At 35.8% G+C, this 20,029-nt stretch overlaps 1 protein-coding gene across 3 annotated transcripts in view; it reads left to right on the top strand.

Annotated features, from left to right (window-relative positions):
• STRN3 (striatin 3) overlaps nt 1-16,987 on the top strand; it is a 115,946-nt gene extending 98,959 nt beyond the window's left edge. For all 3 annotated transcript variants that reach the window (XM_059373048.1, XM_059373046.1, XM_059373047.1), the window contains 5 exons: nt 4,696-4,863; nt 6,119-6,259; nt 9,471-9,578; nt 15,164-15,250; nt 15,335-16,987. In XM_059373048.1, coding sequence (XP_059229031.1) covers nt 4,696-4,863; nt 6,119-6,259; nt 9,471-9,578; nt 15,164-15,250; nt 15,335-15,504 — 674 coding nt within the window. In that variant the 3' untranslated portion in view covers nt 15,505-16,987. The remainder of the gene's footprint in view (nt 1-4,695; nt 4,864-6,118; nt 6,260-9,470; nt 9,579-15,163; nt 15,251-15,334) is intronic.
• The last annotated feature ends 3,042 nt before the right edge of the window (nt 16,988-20,029 follow it).

Genomic DNA, 20,029 nt, shown 5'->3' with positions numbered 1-20,029 from the left:
TTTAAAAAAAATTTCAGGAGTGGGACACCTGGGTGGCTCAGTCAGTTAAGTATCTGCTTTCCACTCAGGTCATGATCCCAGTGTTCTGGGATTGAGTCCCGCTTCGGGCTCCTTGCTTAGCGGGGAGCCTGCTTCTCCTCTTGCTTGTGCTCGCTCTCAGTCTCTCTCTGATTGATCGATAAATAAATAAATAAATAACTTTAAAAAAATGTACTCTGACTCTAACATTGCTAGACACCAAAAATAAATAAATAAATAGATAGATAAATAGATAAATAAAATCCAGGATCTCTCTGGCCTTTTTATTTAACACACACTTGGTGCCTGAATTTGTCAGGTATGGTGTTAAGCACTATATCAAGAAATAAGAGTTAGTCTAGTGAAAGGACAGACATCAAACAAACAAAGGGGTCCAGTTTATGGCTAGAAATTTTAATAAGCAGTATGAAGATATAGAAATACTACGGAAGATAAAGATTCTTTATCTTTAATACGGAACATTCTTTTAGATATAGTCCAAAATAGTGACATTTAAGTCACAATCGAAAGGATAAAAGGAAACTTTTAGGGGGCATTTTGGTGGCTCAGCCAGTTGAGCATCCAACTCTTGGTTTTTGGCTCAGGTAATGATCTCAGGGTCATGGGATTGAGCCCTGTGAGATGCCCCACACTTGGCATGAAGTCTGCTTGAGATTAAATAAATAAAGTCTTTTTTTTTTCTTTTTCCTAAAGGAAACTTTCAGTAAAGAGTTTTTAATCCAGAAAATGACCCATAAATGTAGGGTTTATTATTTTTTTTAAAAGATTTTGTTTATTTATTTGACAGAGAGAGATCACAAGTAGGCAGAGGCAAGAAGAGAAAGAGAGGAGGAAGCAGGCTCCTTGCTGAGCAGAGAGCCCAATGCGGGGCTCGATCCCGTGACCCTGAGATCATGACCCAAGCCAGAGGCAGAGGCTTAAGCCACTGAGCCACCCAGGTGCCCCTAAATATAGGGTTTGAAAAGGTGACCTGGCTATTGTAAGGAGAATAGATTAGGGGTGGGAGAAATGGAGAAAAGAATACCAAATAATGTCGTAAAGTTATAATGTAGTAGTCTAGTAGACTAGTTGAGAGTTGATGTTTCTCCATGGTTGTAAAGATGGTAAATCACTTCATAGTGGACCTGGGGAAGTAGGGTAGAATAGGAAGAATCTACTGATAAATTGGATTGAGTGGATAAAGTGATGGATAAGTGATTCTTGATTTTGTTTCTTTTTAAAACAGCTTTATTGGGATATAATTCACATGCTAAAATTCATCTTTTTATGTATATAGTTTTTACTATATAGATAGTATATATATAGTTTTTACTATATTCACAGGGTCGTGCATCCATTCCATTACCACTGTCTAATTCAGAACATTTTTATCACTACTGCTTTTTTTTTTTTTTTTTGGACACGAACAATTGAGTATATTAAGAACAGGTGTGAGAGGATTAAAGATGGTGAGTTCAGTTTTTAGCCATATTAAGAGATGGCAGTATCAAGTAGCTGATATTAAGATATGGGAATAGATTGTATAACATAGGGAACAGTGTACTGTTTAGGGCATGAAGAGAAGACAGAGACCTGAACAACTCTGATACTGGGAGGGTGACTAGAGCAGGAAAGCCAACAAAGGAAACTGAGAAGGAGTGGCCTTTGAGGAAGGAGGAAGTGAAGGAAAATGTGGGATCATGGAAGTATACCAAAATAAAAAAAACATTTTGAAAAGAAGGAAGCAGTCTGCCCTTTCATATGTTGTTGAGAAGTCCAATAATAGGAGGATAGAAAGGTTCCTTTTTTTATGACAAATAGGTCACCCAGGTCTTAGCCAGAGGTTATATGCTGGGACAAAGACCCTAGGGTGAAGGTACCTGTGGGCAACTTTTTAAGGCACACTCTGGATGCAAAGCAGTGTGATAAAAATAACCAAGAAAATAATCTTCAAAGGAAGAAAAATTTCATTAAACTTTTTGATAAAAGAGAGTTCATCATTGGTGATTTCAGCAAGGGCTGTTTTGGTGTAATAGTGGTATCAGAAAGCATATTACACTGATTAAGAGAGTGAATGAGAGTTTAAAAAAAGCATATTATTCAATATGCTCTTCTGCTGTCTGTTGGAAGGGTGATATAAGATTAATGAAGGTTTTTGTTTAAGTCAGGAGATTCTGGAGCATCTTTGTTTGCTGTGGTAATGATGCTAAGGAGAAGGAGAATTATTGTGTAGTACAGAAACTGTAAACATGAAATAAGTTAGTGAGTTGAATGGAATCCAAAATTTACCTGGTAGAATTAGCCTTTGTGAAGAAGGTGGACAGTTCTTTACTCCTATCTGAAGGCAAGGAGAAGGTGGCTTTAGACACTTAGTAGATTGGATAGAGAAAAGATAAGGGGAGGGGTTTTTATTTCAGTGCTACAGTTTCTCAATGAAGTCCATAGAGATAATCATTCAGGTGGAAGGAAGTTTGGAAACTGAAAATTCCGGAGATGATAAGAAACAGCTGTGGAATGTGGGAGTTTGCTAGAGAAATAGGATTATAGGCCAGATGGTACACAGTGTTATTATTAGCCACCATGTCCATCAGATGATAAATGGGTAAATGAAACATAGTATATTCATACAATGGATATTATACAATAAAAAGAAGTAAAGTACTGAGGCATGTTACATCATGGACAAACCCTGGAAACTCTTTGCTAAGTGCAAGAAGCCCGTCACAAAAGACCGTCTGTATGAAATGTCCTGAACAGACAAACTTAAAAAAACAGAGTAGATTAGTGGTTTTGTAGTGCTACAGAAAAGCAGGAAGGAAGAATTGGGCGGTGGGGGGTGGGAATGGCTAATGAATGATGAAGGTGTCCTAAAATTGATGTGCTGATCATTGTATAACTCTGTTAACATAATAAAAGCCATTGTATTTGGGCGCCTGGGTGGCGCAGTCGTTAAGTGTCTGCCTTCGCCTCAGCTCATAATCCCAGCATGATCCCAGGACCGAGAGATTGAGCTCCATTTTGGGCTCCCAGCTCAGTGGGAAGCCTGCTTCTCCCTTTCCCGCTCCCCCTGGTTGTATTCCCTCTTACTGTCTCGCTCGCTCTCTGTGTCAAATAAATAATAAAATAATATACAGACAAAAGGTTGATATCTAGGATCTATAAAGAACTTCTCAAACTCAACACACACAAAACAGATAATCTATCAAAAAATGGGCAGAAGATATGAACAGACACTTCTCCAATGAAGACATATAAATGGCTATCAGACACATGAAAAAATGTTCATCATCACTAGTCATTAGGGAGATTCAAATTAAAACCACATTGAGATACCATCTTACACCAGTTAGAATGGCCAAAATTAGCAAGACAGGAAACAATATGTGTTGGAGAGGATGTGGAGAAAGGGGAACCCTCTTACACTGTTGGTGGGAATGCAAGTTGGTGCAGCCTCTTTGGAGAACAGTGTGGAGATTCCTCAAGAAATTAAAAATAGAGCTTCCCTATGACCCTGCAATTGCACTACTGGTTAGTTACCCCAAAGATACAGGTGTTGTGAAAAGAAAGGCCATCTGTACCCCAGTGTTTATAGCAGCAATGTCCACGGTCACCAAACTGTGGAAAGAACCAAGATGCCTTTCAACGGACAAATGAATAAGGAACATGTGGTCCATATACACTATGGAATATTATGCCTCCATCAGAAAGGATGAATACCCAACTTTTGTAGCAACATGGACGGGACTGGAAGAGATTATGCTGAGTGAATTAAGTCAAGCAGAGAGAGTCAATTATCATATGGTTTCACTTATTTGTGGAGCATAACAAATAACATGGAGGACAAGGGGAGATGGAGAGGGGAAGGAAGTTGAGTGAAATTGGAAGGGGAGGTGAACCATGAGAGATTATGGACTCTGAAAAACAACCTGAGGGTTTTGAAGGGGCAGGGGGTGGGAGGTTGGGGGAACCAGGTGGTGAGTATTAGGGGGCATGTATTGCATGGAGCACTGGGTGTGGTGCAAAAACAATGAATACTGTTCCGCTGAAAAGAAATTTAAAAAACAAAAAGAAAGAAAAAGAGAACTCACAGTAAAACAATTAGGTCAAAATCACTATGGGGAAAGAAAAATAATGATAGTGTATAATTTAAAAAATAATAATAAATTTTTTTTTTTAAAAATTGTATTATACACTTTTTTGGGTTAAAGATTTTCTTTATTTGAGAAAGAGAGAGTGAGTGAGTGGGGAGGGGCCAAGGGAGAAGAACCAGCAGACTCCCTCTGAGTGTGGAACCTGACAAGGGGCTCCACCCCAGGACCCTGAGATGATGACCTAAGCCAAAGCCAGACACTTGATCAACTACCCAGGCACCCCCTTGAATTGTATACTTTAAATTGGTGAATTATATGGTATGGGAATTCTTTGTCATTAAAGCTGTTTTATAGAAAGTGTAGTGTTCTTTATAGAAAATTCTAAGAATACAGGAAAGTATTGTGGGGAAGATAAAAAATAACCCATAATTCAACAACTTAGAGATGGCCAGTGTGTACATTTTGGTTATCTTCTTAGGGCTATTAAACATGGTCTTTATACTTACTTATGTGATAAGTTATATTTTTCCAAAACATTTCTTTCCAACTTCTTTTAGCTAATTTTTGTTTGTTTGTTTTTTCCCAGAGCCAAATGTTCTAGCTGGCACTTTAGTTGCACATACAGATGCTGTCTGGGGTCTTGCTTACAGTGGCATAAAAAATCAATTACTGTCTTGTTCAGCAGATGGCACTGTTAGGTTATGGAATCCACAAGAAAAATTGCCATGTATTTGCACTTACAATGGAGACAAGGGTAAGTAAATTTTGCCCTATAAAAAAAAAGCTGTTTTTGTTTTTTTTTTTTAACTTGGAAATAGGAATGACAAAGCAAATGATTTACTATTCCTCTGTTACTCTGAGATAATGAAATAATTTTATAAAGCTTTTGGTGATCTTTGTACTCCTAGTCATTTTTTATAAACAAGAAAGGAGTTTTGCAAGTATATTCTGTAGTTTGGTGCTTTTTGACCTTTTCCAGGACATGTCCTATTTAAAAAATCTCTCTGTAATAGTGAAATAGTAGACAAATGAGGCTGTTCATAGGAACAACATGAGGGCCTCCACTTTCTGTAGTTGCCTGCCCAGAAAGATTGAAGGGATCACAGTCTTAAGGATATGTAATATGTAAGATCACATTGATGAGAAGTATCATAATCATTGAATTAGCACCCTTAAGTGGGAAGTACAGACTGAATTACAGGTAGAATTTCAGGTGTTTTCCTGTCAAAGGAAGCTGTAAGCAATTTGCTTTTTGATACCATTTACTTATATACATATGTTTGTATACTGGTATTGGACATGTTTTCAAGGCATTTTTAAGTTATTTTAAAAATCAGACCTTTTATTTTTATCAAAAACTGTTTTATCTTAAAGCATTTTAGATAAATAGTATACACTTATTTTGTAGGATCTCTTAGATACCTTAGTGATTCTACTAATTTTTCAATTACCCAAACTTTTGAGGTAAAAATTTATTTAGACATTTATTGCTTACTTCATTTAATTTATTGCTTGACACTCTGGATTTTACCTAGTTGTGCATTAATCTGGCCATTTGAATATTAAAGACAGAAGTTGCTGCTGAGGACATGGTAGGATGGTACTGCATCAGTGAATTCCAGATCCAGGCTTTATTTTCACAGATCCAAAATTCCAACTTGTGTGAGCTACTTGATAAGGCTTATAGGTCTCAAACAGGTGCAGTCTCCCAAGATAGTGATTGAGAATGCTAATTTATCATTTTACATTTAAAAAAATGAAATAACTTCTGTACGTATCTCATAATTTTGAACCCCCTAATTGTAGTTTTCTTACACTGTTAAATAGAGTGTTCTAACAACTAAAAATAATTGAGGGAAAGTTACCTGTTATATCTCACTATCCTAATGTAATTGTTCTCTTTTTCATTATTGACATTATTTCAGGAATACTTGAATTCCTTTTTCTTATTAGTGAAGCAGGGATTTCTAAATTGTTTTTACATGGGATCTCTTTGGGCTTCTTTTCAGAGCATGGAATACCTACATCGGTTGACTTTATAGGCTGTGATCCAGCTCATATGGTGACCTCTTTCAACACTGGTAGTACAATAATTTATGATTTAGAAACATCACAATCATTGGTGATGCTTTCATCACAGATAGATTCTGGTAAGTTTTCATAGGTTTCTTTGAAACCTTAAAAAAGATTATTACAGGGGTGCCTCGGTGGCTCAGTGATTTAAAGCCTCTGCCTTTGGCTAAGGTCATGATCCCAGGGTTCTGGGATCCAGCCCCACATCAGGCTCTCTGCTCAGTGGGAGCCTGCTTCCTCCTCTCTCTCTGCCTGCCTCTCTGCCTGCTTGTGATCTCTGTCTGTCAAATAAATAAATAAAATCTTTTAAAAGATTATTATACAATAGAGGGTAATCTTTTAAGTTTTATATTTTGACTGTTTGAATTTATGATGGAAAAAGTTTCAGTACATTATAGGTATATTTATTTACATTGTTTTTGCAATTTTCTCAAATTATGCTTAAAAGCTTGGAGAAACATTTAAGGGACAGAGAACGTAAGAGCAATGTAAGTGTGAAAGCACAGGAAATAATTTTAAAGTTTTAATGGAAATACATGTGAAAGAGGAAATAATATAAGCCTGAGGAAAGCATCTTCCATCTTTATTAATTATGTATGAATGGCCAGTGTTGCTAGTGTAGACTGATTTGTGCTTTACAGTTTATATAAATAGGGCTCCAAATAAGGCCCATGCATTGTAATTGATTGATAATGTGTCTCAGGTATCTTCTTATTTGTAGGTTCCCCCTCCATCTCTTCTTTTTCCCTTGAATTTTTTGATTGAAGAAATTAAATCATTTATCCATCATTTATCAGTCACTTATCAAATTGAATCATTTATCAACCTGTAGTCTCCACAGTGTGGATTTTGCTGCTATCATCCTTGTGGTATCATTTAATGTGCTTTCTCTTTTCATTTTATTTCCTATAAATAGAGGAGGCTTATTCAAATTCAGGTTTAATATTTTTATTTGTCTTCATTATAAAGTTTTTCAGTGTTTTTGGCAAGACTACTTTATAGTAATTTGTGAGCTTTTATCAGAAATAAATATTGTCTGGTTGTTTATATTTTTCTTACGTTTTCAATCTTAATGATCATTGCCTAGGTCCATTAATTCATTAATTCTGTTGAAGAATGATTTTTCTAATTCTTTCCTTCTCCACTTAATATCTAGAATATTTCTGTAAAAAAGGAACACCCCTCATCAATCATTTGATTAACCTGGAGTTAGTGGTTATAAGTGAAGGGGAAGATCAGTTATTGATCCCTTCCCCACTTGATCAGTTTTCAAAGTAATGAGGTGGTTTCCTAGCATTACCCAAAGGTGACTTTTGAGTCTTTTGGGTGTTTTATTACCATTATAATCTATAATCTATAATAAATGTATCTCATGTGTTTCAGTCTGTTGCAGGTGTTACCTTTATCACTCCTCAGATTGTTTCATCTTTAGCCAGTGGGAGCTTATTCAGGTTTTGCTCTTGAGTCCTTTTGACATGACTCTGCTAATCATTGATAACTTTCTTACTTTCTGATATGGCAAGATGTTTTGTGTTCCTCTTGTTCATTTTGTGCCCCAGACTGAAATCTTGTACTTCTCTAAGGAGCCATGGTTTCTTTTAGTGGAAAATGGCATTTATAGACTATAATATAGTTCAGGGCTTTTGGGTTGGTGCCCTAGATTTTATGGCTCTTGAATTGCTTGTTGGTTTGGGCTTCTTCAGTGGACAGAGCTGGAAATGCATTTTTAAAAAATAAAAAGAACGATAGATTCATACAAATACTTCCCATTCAAATTGAGATTTATGTTTTTGCTTTTTACCTCATCTTAATCATGCTGAAACTCTTGGTTGTCAGCAGAATCATCATCATCATCATCATCTCTTTTTTTATTTATTCCACAGTATAGATAGAGTCATCTCAAAATAATAAAAATGACGCCACCACCAATAGTTTGATACTGATAATAGTTTCATATGAATGGTGCATTCCATTTGGGATGGGACATCTAATTATTCTGCTTTCAAGTCACTTGAAGTGGTTCATTTCTTTGTGTTTATACCTCAGTTGGACATGCAGTTAAACTCATTTGTTTAATTTTACTTTTCCTTTTGTGTGTGTGTGTGTGTATGACTGCCTTTAAAAAATCATTTTATAATTATTTAAACCATTTAAATGGCTTCATGGTCAAATCAAATCTCAAACAAAATTAGTCAAAGAAGTGTCTTTCCTGGCATCTTTTCAACTCTAGTCCCTTTCTCCCTTTCACACAGGTAATGTGTCTAAGTTAAGTGTTCTTGTATGTATGTGGAATGACTGATGTAGTGAAAATCTAATAAGTTTTGATGATATTTTTCCATTAGTTTTGATCCCTTTAGTTTATTCCTCATCTCTAATAAAAAATTAAGAACTTGGTAGCAGAGAAAGGTTTCGTTCCTAAGAACATGAATTCCTATTCTTTGTGGTTTTTTGTGAGTGTGGGTAGGATGGGGGTTGTTCCTTGCAAACATCTAATTTTCACTTGCAAGCAAATTTATTCATTAAATGCTTGTAATTCATTTATGGACTGTTTGTTTAGAGTAATGATTACTGTGGCTCTTTTAAAATTCTAAACCACCTATACTGACAGTCTGCATTAAAATATTCCTAATTTTTCCTTGAGTTTAGTGCTGTCCATATTACAGGACATGATAGCTTACACTAACATTTTTTAAGAAACTGTATCTCTCGGGACGCCTGGATGGCTCAGTGGGTTAAAGCCTCTGCCTTTGGCTCAGGTCATGATTCCAGGGTCCTGGGATCGAGCCCCACGTTGGGCTCTCTGTTCAGCAGGGAGCCTGCCTCCCCCCCTCTCTCTGCCTGCCTCTCTGCCTACTTGTGATCTCTGTCTGTCAAATAGATAAATAAAATCTTAAAAACAACAACAACAAAACTATCTCTCCAGAGCTCTAGTTTTAGTTTTCAGATTTTTCTTTTATACAAACGCTTTAGTTTTTTAATGATTCCTATTTCTTGATAAGCTTAAAAAGGCTATCAGCCAGGGTTGCCTGGGTGGCTCAGTCTGTTAAGCATCTGCCTTCAGCTCAGGTCATGATCCCAGGGTCCTGGGATCAAGTCCCATGTTGGGTTCCCTGCTTAGCGGGACTCAGTGAGGAGTCTTCTTCCTCGTCCTTCTTCTCCCTTTGCTCTTCTTCTCCTGCTGGTGTTCTCTCTCTCTCAAATAAAATCTTAAAAAGAAAAAAAAGGGCTGTCATCCAAATTTTAATCGAGAGCTTGAACTTCAGTGCATTTTCTTCCTTTATTTTTCAGGTTTACAATCCAGTAATCACATTAACAGAGTAGTAAGTCATCCCACACTTCCTGTTACAATAACTGCTCATGAAGATAGACACATCAAATTTTTTGACAATAAAACGGGTAAGTAGGTTGTCGTATATTCTTCTTAGTCTTAGTAAATTTGAGATGATCAAAAATGGTATTCTTTTTATGTTAGACATGCTGACTTTTTGCCTAAAAAATTGCCAAGTTGAACTATTTCAACTCAGATTTTTGCTTTACTTAATGTAGTACACGTACATGTTAAGTTCTGTCCTTAAGTCTGTATAATACTTTGCCTACCAGTTATGTTTTTCTCCATTTCATGTTAAATATAAACCCGTCCATTTGAAATTTCTTCTTCATATTCTGTTGTGAAAGGTCTCTTTCTGGGGTTTAATATTTCAGATATGCTCTTAGAATTATTCCTCAGGAGATGAAATGATGAAATAGTGGAAATTGTTAATTGTTATTTTCCCTCGATTTCTTATTGTGAGGAAACTTACCAGTTATATAGAAGTCCAATTAAATTTTAATTTGGCCTTAGGGTTGTTTTTTCTTAATGACCTCTGTTTCATCTTTCCTTAGAATACCACATAAAATACTATTGGTGCTCAGTTAGGCTCTTTTGAGAAGCTAAAACCAGGGGTATTGAAGGATTTCCAAGTAAGAAACCTAAAAGTTAATTGCAGCATTATTGCAAGGCAAAAGATTGTCAAGCAAGACAACAAAGCAGAACTACAGATTTCTCTTTGATACTCATTCATTCAAGAAGGCTCCACGCCAAACGTGAGCTTTAAACTCATGACCCTAAGATCAAGAGTCAGATGCTCTGTTGACTGAGCCAGCAAGGTGCCCCTCTACAGATTTCTCTCTGAAGGTTATGTAGGATGTGGTTATAATTATTAATCTTTAGAGTCTTAAACTAAGTCCCCATGTTCAGGTAACACACTAATGGACAGATTCCTTTTAACTCAGTAGAAGTTGAGAAGAGAGTGGATATTTACAGTCTGTATCTCAAAGGAAAGAAGATTCATATTTGTATGAAAATTCTCATTTTAGCACCTTCTCAAAACAATTCTATGAACATTTTTATGAAGCCTCATTGTCTTCCTTTGCTGTAAGCACAGAGATAATTTCCTTTGTATTTCTGAAAAGATTTTTTAGATTAACTATTGGAGATTTACATTTAGGTTTGTAAGGGGAGGGTCAGGAATTTTAGTAGTTGTATTAACAGCAAAGTGTGAGTCTCTAGAGCTGTTTTATTGGCAGAATAAATATTTAATAACAAGTAGCATATATATGTATAACATATGTAATATATGTAAGTAGAACAGTCTTACAGATTGTTTAAAAATTCTACCAATTTATTCTTTCTGTTAATTAGCCTAGTTACCTTCTCTGTAATGTAAAGACATAGCAATAGGCTCTTAACAATTGAAACGGTCTTTCTAAATCCATCTCACTTCCCACATAGGTACATACACATAACAACATTGAGTTAAATTAAACTGTAAATTGTAGTCAGGTATACTGTTTCCAAAGAAACCTATCCCTGAAAATTGGTAATTCATTTAAATGTGATAAACTAGAATATTTTCGTAGCTGGTCTAGTGTTGACAGCTAAGTTTTTAATAGAGTATTATTTTGTCAAGTGACTGTTGTATTTATTGAATTTTTTAATCTGAAAAATAGAAATTGATACTGTGGATGAATTCAATGAATTCTAAGATTTTAACAAAAAGATTATATTTAGCTTTTGTATTCTGCATGGCACTGGCTGCTGTCATGTATAAGATGTGGTTTCTCTTCTCTGCGAGCTTATCATTGTTTTGGGAAAATACGACACGTGTCTCTGTGTGTGTGCATGTGCACTCATATTGCAGTAAGATGAGTCATGCTAGATAAAGGAGTCTTCATAGTGAGGGTTTGATCTTTTCCTTGAAGAAATGGTAAGTTTTATTGTTTGTGTGTGTGTTTGCTTGTTTTTAAGTGAAGAAGGTAGTGGGAAACTCCAGTGGGCCTATTTTGAGTACAGGCAGCATGGTGGTAGGAACGTGGGCTGGAACAAAAGTATTTTATAGGTAAAGCTAAAGAGGTAAGTTTGAAGAAGGGAAACAAAAACCTTTGAGGAGAACTTCTCAGCACCAGGCTAAGAATAATGGATTTTTGTTTATGCTGTATACTATGAAAACCACTTAAGATATTTGAGCAGGGGTTTATAAAATTGGTTTAAAAAGATTATTTAAATTGTATTACCTGGTAGATCTTTGACTTTAAAGAATTTGTAATTTCAGTTTCTACTGTTTGTTCTGGAGAGATATTAAGGGCTCATGATTTTTTTAAATTTTGGTAGAGGTACAAATTTGAGTTGCATGTACCGTGCCTGAGAAACTTAGCTAGTGATGGTGAGGTATACAAGTGAGGGATATGGAAGAGTTGGAGATGGAAGATCCTGAATTTGTTGTGGACTCATTCATTTGGCACACTTTATTGTCCACCATATCCCTGACATAGTTTTCAACTGTTACATTCAGTTTCCTGAATAGAACAGACAAAATGTCTGGTCCTCTTATGTCTGGTCTGCATTTTTAAAAAAATATCTATTTTGTCTCCCATTTCATAGAGTCTCACAATATTGATTACCCAAGTCAGAGGGCTTAAGGTGTCAGAGAGGCAAGCACAGACTGCGTGTATTCTCTGTTTCTCTCCGTTATAGGAAGCGTTAACTTTGGTCAGTGAAGAGAGGTAGTAACAGAAACATGGGGCAAAAGTGAAATTGGCTAAATGGGAGAAGCCACAAGTATATGTTGCTAAAGACAGAGTCCTAACTCTCAGGAAGTGTCAGAAGTTTTGTGACTTCTGTGGTCACCAGTGGAAGCCCAACATCCAACTTAGTTCAGCATTCTACTTCTTTATTCCTGTGTAATCTGAAGGAGTCATTTAAATTTTAAAGTGACCTTCTGACTGTGTGGAGAGGAAGGGTCGACTCTCAATTGACTTAGCATGTCATAGGGTTAATTTAATGCCCAGACAGGAGAACTGGAGGCAAACTGGGCAAACTATAGTAAGTACCCTTGAAGAAGTGAGTAAATCTGCTTTTTGGATGAAAGAATTCTTTGGTTTAAGACATGTTACATGCATACTACATCTCATTCTCAGGAGAGAAGTTGGAACTAGATTTGTGAATTAAGAGTTACCATCATAGATAATGACATTTTAAAGGAAGCTAATGATGCTTGGTATTTTTTTTTTAAGATTTTATTTATTTATTTGACAGAGATCACAAGTAGGCAGAGACAGAGAGGCAAGCAGAGAGAGAGAGGAGGAAGCAGGCTCCCTGCTGAGCAGAGAGCCCGATGTGGGACTCGATCCCAGGACCCTGAGATCATGACCTGAGCCAAAGGCAGCGGCTTAACCCACTGAGCCACCCAGGCACCCTGATGCTTGGTATTTAACCTCTGATGATTTGAGATTATTGTCCTGGATACCAACTATTCATGCTTGGATTTTTTATAGGAATGTTGGGAGGAATGGATTCTAAATTTTCTTTTTTTTAAGATTTTATTTATTTATTTGACAGAGATCACAAGTAGGCAGAGAGAGAGGGAAGCAGGCTCCCTGCTGAGCAGAGAACCCAATGTGGGGGTCCATCCCAGGACCCTGGGACCATGACCTGAGCTGAAGGCAGAGGCTTTAACCCACTGAGCCACCCAGGCACCCCAGATTCTAGATTTCTGATGAGTTATGTTAGATTACGCATTTAAAGATAGTATGTTGAATGATTCTTTTGTTCTTCAAGGTAGCAAAGAAGAATCTCAAATTATTCTGTTAGTATTAGTGAGAAACAGACAAATGTGTTTTTGAAATGATGAGAGACTAATTCTGTACTTAACTGATGACATTAGTATTGCCAGAAAGTGAGAGGACCTTTTATGTTTATAGAGTAACTTTTGCACATTTGATTATGTTGTGGTTTTATAAGCAGGCTAGGAGCTGTAGCAAACAATGAAAGTAGATCTAGTTCATGTCCCATTGTGGAATGTCATCAGGGGACCAAAAACGTGGCACATGATTCTAACTAGAATTCTGAAGAAGACCTCTCATTAGGAGCAACACAGACATTTGAGTAATAAAGACTCATTGCTGAATGAAAGGGGAGGTAATTTTAGAAATACCAGTATTTGCTATTTTATTCCCTTCTTGGATGAATCAGTTTATGATACTGCTTTTCATCCACCAAAGGCATATATTGCCAGTGCAGAGGCCGATCCTCTTGTCCCCGAGGTATTTATGCAACATAACTTTGTACTTATAACTTTTTTAACTTGCCATTAAATCCCATTTTCCAGAATATTGTTTTTGCTACTGTCTGGGGAAATCTAGAATAATTTCTCTAATTTACTCTCACCCCTCCTCACTTTCTTATTTCCGATTTATAAAATGATTGACATTTCAAAGGATAAATGAATCTGATAATAGAATCTTTAGTTAGGAATATATCCTCTAGTGATTTATTTATTAGTAACCCTGTATATGAAATAACCTTTACATCTCTTAATGAGAGAGATTTTTTTCTATATTTAGTTTAATTCCACTTTATATGATCTTGAGCCTTTGATGCAACCATATAGTCATTATGTTTTCCACTGCCTGCCAGGTACTGTCAGATGCGTGTCACACAGATGTCTTTAGGAATAACTGGGAAAGTTCTGCATTAGATTTCAAATTCTCTTTTAAAAAGTTATTACAGGCATATCTCTGTGGTTCAGTTTCATACCACTTCAGTAAAGCTCATTTGTCATTAAAGTATGTCAAATGAATTTTGGTTTCCCAGTGTATATAAAAGTCGTGTTTATACCATACTGTTGTCTACTAAGGGTGCAATAGCATTGTGTCTAAAAAACCCAAATGTATGTACCTTAATTAACGAATGTTTATTGCAAAAAAATTGCTAACTGTTGCTTAGCTTTCACCAATTTGGAGGCACTCATCACAGATCACCATGACAAATAAAATAATAATGAAAAGGTTTTCAATATTGAAGAATTACCAAAATGTGATGGAGACACAAAGTGAGCAAATGCTGTTGGAAAATGGTGCCAGTAGATTTGTTCAACACAAGGTTGCCACAGATCTTCATTTTGTAAAAACAAAAACAAAAACCCAAAAACCTGTAGTATCTTTGAAGCACAATAAAGTGTAAGGTATACCTATGGGTACTGGGTGAACCTTGAAAACTGTGACCAAAAAAAAAAAAAAAAAAAGTGACAGAAGGCAGACACAAAAAGCCACATGATATTGTATGATTTCAACTGTTTGAAGCATCCAGAATAGGCCAAATCATAGTGAGAGAAAGCAGATTAGTGGTAACCAGGGACTTGGGGGAAGGGAGCTTTAGGGAGTGACTGCTTAATGGGTACGGGTTTCCTTTTGCAGTGAGGAAAATGTTCTGAACTGGATAATGGTGATGGTTGCATATCATTGCGAATGTTCTAAAAGCCACTGAATGATACCTTCCCAAATGGTTAAAATGGTAAATTTTATGTTACATGTATTTTACCACAGTAAAAAATATATTGCTATAGTGATTGTCTCTTTTATGTTGATGCTATATTATGGTTTCTGATCTCACAAGTTAGTAACTCTTTGTGAAAATTTTATCTTCTGTGTTATGTTTTATTTAGGTAAAATGATCCATTCTATGGTAGCTCATTTGGATGCTGTTACAAGTCTAGCAGTAGATCCTAATGGAATCTACCTGATGTCTGGAAGTAAGTCTGAACTTCCTGTACTGCCACAAGCTTTATAAAAGAATTGTTACTCAATAATGTACTTTATTTGTTCTTTTATTACAGGCCATGACTGTTCTATTAGATTGTGGAATTTGGACAGCAAGACATGTGTGCAAGAAATAACAGCACATAGGAAGAAATTAGATGAATCGATTTATGATGTTGCTTTCCATCCATCAAAAGCATATATTGCCAGTGCAGGGGCTGATGCCCTTGCTAAAGTATTTGTGTGAATCAACAAAAACTCACATCTAACAAATTTGCTTGGACAAAAAGAGGGTCTGCATCACTGCCATCTGAAAGGTTACTGATATGACACTACATGTGATCTGCTTGGTGAAAGCTATTCAAGGCAGGCATAAATTGATGGAAATCACATCTTAATGTCAGGCTCATTAATTTAATTGTAATTACTGTATCTTGTGGGACAAATAAAAAGGACTCCATTATTTGTGGCCTGTACTGGATATGAACTGAGCGTATGTCTGTTTTTTAGGTATCTTTAAGCCAATGTGGAGTCTGATCTTACAAAAGACTTTTATTTTGGACTCTGTGTGCTGCCTTAGGGTTAGGAATGTGGTGCTCTTGTTGGGGGGAAAGTGAGCTCCAAGAGTAGCTTTTTTTCATCTCTTAGTGATTTTTCTGTTTATCAGTTGAATGCCACAGATTCCCTTTTAAACTTATTTTGCTTTAAAAAAAAAAAAAAGAAAATTTAACTTAAAATATTTTAGCATTAGTTGCACAAAATGTTTGGATAAAATTCTAGTTTTTATAAGTCTTTTTATATATTTAGCCTGTCACAACAGTGCTCAAGATTGTATTGAAGTTTTTCTGCATTATACAACCCTAAAACACAGAGATCTCACTGACCCGCTGCCGTGTAACCACACTTTTTCCTTCTTTTGCCTAATACAGCTCAGCTAAGTCCTTCCATAAAGATGCTAAATCACCTTCATCATCACATAATTGTCTTCATATACCAAGGACTATTAAGTGTATTAAAATGAAACAGTGGGGTTTAATACTCCAAATGAACTCTTTAAAAAGAAAAAAAAAACTAATCTTGGCATCCTATCACTATGTGATATTTTGTACATCTTACTGTATTTACAAGTTTATTTATCAAGGATTATCCATCTTGCTAATAGCCTATTATTTATTTCACTTTTTGTTGATCTTTATATCCTTTTATTAATGTGCTAAAGGAACCTGTATATCTATTTTGGAACTCTTTGAATAGTCTAAAATAGACTAAAAATTGAATATTTTATAGTTTAAGTTACAAACCAATGTGATTTCCCCCATATGCATATCTTGGTTTACCATGATTCCAAACAAAAACTATCTTGTTTAAAAATATTTGGAGTAAAATTTTATTTGCATTACAAATAGGATACAAAAATAGTTGAATCAGGATACAGAAATCTGCTGTGTTTGGATTAGTTATCCCTGTTTTATTTTTTCAGATGTGCTTAATTTTATGGTGTAACTAAAGATTTTGTTTGTGTAATGCATGATTAAGACAATAAAGTATTTTTTCTAGTCTTCCAAAAACTTTTCTGATCAGTTTGCGAGTTTTGATGAGTTTTGTAAGGTTTTTGTTTTACAAACTATGAATCAGCAAATTTTTAAGATTGTACCACATAGCAAACCTACATCTGTTGAAAAATAATGTATATAAAATGCATATAATAAATATTAAATTGTGTACCTGTATGTTACTATTGGCTACATTATTTTGTGTTGATTAATAAAGTGCAATACTTTACTCTCCATCATTAAACTAGGAAATGGAGATGATTTCTCAGTGAGTCCTTCATTTTTATGCTGTTCTATTAAACTTCGTATTGCTTATTGAGACTCTAATTAAAGATTAGGACAGTTAACACTATTAAGAATGACTTTCTACATATTTCACCCCATTTGGGAATCTTAAAAAGTCTTCTATTAAAGTAAGTTAGATAATTCACAATAACCAAAAAAAAGAAAAAGTAGAGATCCAGTATTAAATAATTTCCTTAAGTTGTTTCTCCCCCCCCCCCCCATTTGACAGAGAAAGCGAGAGGGAATACAAGCAGGGGAAGAGGGAGAGGGAGAAACAGGCTTCCCATGGAGCAAGGAGCCAGATGTAGGGCTTGATCCCATGACCTGAGCTGAAGGCAAATGCTTAATGACTTAGCCACCCAGGTGCCGCTTAAATGTTCTGTTTATGAAATCTGGATTTCAGTTAATAGTGTTGTCATTCCTATCTAGCCATACCTATTTCCACAAAAAAGCAAAGCAGAGAATAAACTGCATTACTCAGTTAAAAGTTGTTCTTATAAATAATAAGTATCTTGAAACTTTTTCTTTCAACAAGGTAATATCCTTTTTTGAAGAAAATTGGAAATGGAATTAGAGGGTAACAAAACTTAAGTAGCAAAATTCTGTCTAAATTATTAGTGCAAAAAAATTACATTGTGTGTACATTGAGAAACTTTTCTACATAAAAATACAAGTGTCAATTTTAGTCATTGCTGGTGAAATACAAAAATTTTTCACAATTTTCTTGAAGTGATAGATATTTTGTTTTCTCCTTTTTTATTTTCTCCTTTTTTAATTTCTCCTTTTTTATTTATTTTCACAATTTTCTTGAAGTGATAGATATTTTGTTTTCTCCTTTTTTATTTTCTCCTTTTTTAATTTCTCCTTTTTTATTTTTCTCCTTAGTTTTTGGAAATAGTTTTTCCAAAGGTAGTATGGTTTCCGGCAGCTATTCCAAACTGATGCGTTACTGTTTAACTGAAATGTGATTGTCATCATCGCAGAGCATAAACATTCACCTCTTGGGATGTATTAAAACTGAAATGAATAAAAATTAGTATAGATGTTTATTTTTGTCTTCTCTACTTTGGTTGTATTCTTCTCTCCAGTGTTAAATGTTTGGAAGAGACTAAAGGATACAAAAAGAGAAAGTCTTACTTTGTGTGCTCCCTTTTGTGACTTATAGGAAATTATGTAGACTGATTTGACTATGAAATGGTGCTTTTTAAAGTTTAAGAATATATATATTTTTAAAGATTTTATTTATTTATTTGACAGAAATCACAAGTAGATGGAGAGGCAGGCAGAGAAAGAGAGGGAAGCAGGCTCCCCGCTGAGCAGAGAGCCCGATGCGGGACTCGATCCCAGGACCCTGAGATCATGACCTGAGCCGAAGGCAGAGGCTTAACCCACTGAGCCACCCAGGCGTCCCTAAGAATATTTTTGTATACAAATGTTAATCTGTTGACTTTCTCAGTATTTAATCATAATCTGCCCTTTTCATACTTTATTTTTGTGTAATTTTCTCATATTTCAACGTTTGTTATCCACTAACAACCAGTACCTCATTTAACACATTAAATGTTATAAAAAGCCTAGCATATTTGAAATTTAGGCATGCCTGCTAAAGTTGGATTGTAATACATCTTTTTAAAAATCCTTTTACTTAACTTTTTTTTTTAATATTTTATTTATTTATTTGACAGAGATCACAAGTAGGCAGAGAGGCAGACAGAGAGAGAGGAGGAAGCAGGCTCCCCACGGAGCAGAGAGCCCGATGCGGGGCTCAATCCCAGGACCCTGGGATCATGAGCTGAGCTGAAGGCAGAGGCTTTAACCCACTGAGCCACCCAGGCACCCTTAGTTAATGCTTTATCTTGTTTACTGACACAAAATAATTGATAGTAACTTGATAGAGTGGTCATTTCTGCTCTTAATGTTTAAATCAATAGAGTGTTAGTTTCCCTGGTTACATCAGATGCCTCAGAACTTTGTCCTTTATAAAATTACCTTCTTTAAAAATGCTTGTAATGTTTGTAAGCTGGATTTTCATTTAATTTTTCAAGGAGTGGTACTCTCAGCTAAGTATTTGTTTTCTCTTTATGGAGGAAAAGGGTTAAACCCATTTTTGCTTAATTATTTTTTTTTTAAGATTGTATTCATCTATTTGACAGAGATCACATGTAGGCAGAGGCAGGCAGAGAGAGAAAGGAGGAAGCAGACTCTCCGCAGAGCAGAAAGCCCAATACAAGGCAGAGAGCCTGATGCGGGGCTTGATCCCAGGACCATAGGATCATCACCTGAGCTGAAGGCAGAGGCTTTAACCCACTGAACCACCCAGGCACCCCATTTTTGCTTAATTAAATAAAAATTCTTGTTTACATGAGTCAATTCATCCTTGAGGCATTTTGTTAAGGGGTGGGCACAGTTTGTCTTCCCATGCCCCATTTTGCCAAAATTTTAAGTAGTGTTAAAGGCAATTTCATTTTTGCCTTTCTGAATACGTGGTCCTTTGATCCCTTTTATATAATCTATGAAATTGTTAGACTCCAAAGATTCAGAATTAATACATGTATTCCAGTAAGTCAGTTAACACCTTTTTCAGCTCAACGTGTTGTTTCAGATAGAATCAATGTATGTGTGAAGGGATATAGGGTGCATAGGTTGGATGGGGGAGAGGGCAGGTCCTCTCTGTAGAAAAGATAAGGCAGACTGGATGACACCTCTGAAGGGAGAACTCTTGGTGAGGTAATGATCCTTAAGGTAATTCTGATCACTTTTCAAAAGCCATATAAGCATATGTAATGAAAAATAATGTTAATTACAAAACATACTTGTTGAACTAAGTAATCAAAAACATCTCATGCGGGACGCCTGGGTGGCTCAGTTGGTTGGACGACTGCCTTCCGCTCAGGTCATGATCCTGGAGTCCCGGGGTTGAATCCCGCATCGGGC

Source organism: Mustela nigripes, chromosome 13, assembly GCF_022355385.1.
Source record: "Mustela nigripes isolate SB6536 chromosome 13, MUSNIG.SB6536, whole genome shotgun sequence".
In the NCBI taxonomy this organism is placed as follows: Eukaryota; Metazoa; Chordata; class Mammalia; order Carnivora; family Mustelidae; genus Mustela; species Mustela nigripes.
This window is presented reverse-complemented; position numbering and strand designations above follow the sequence as displayed.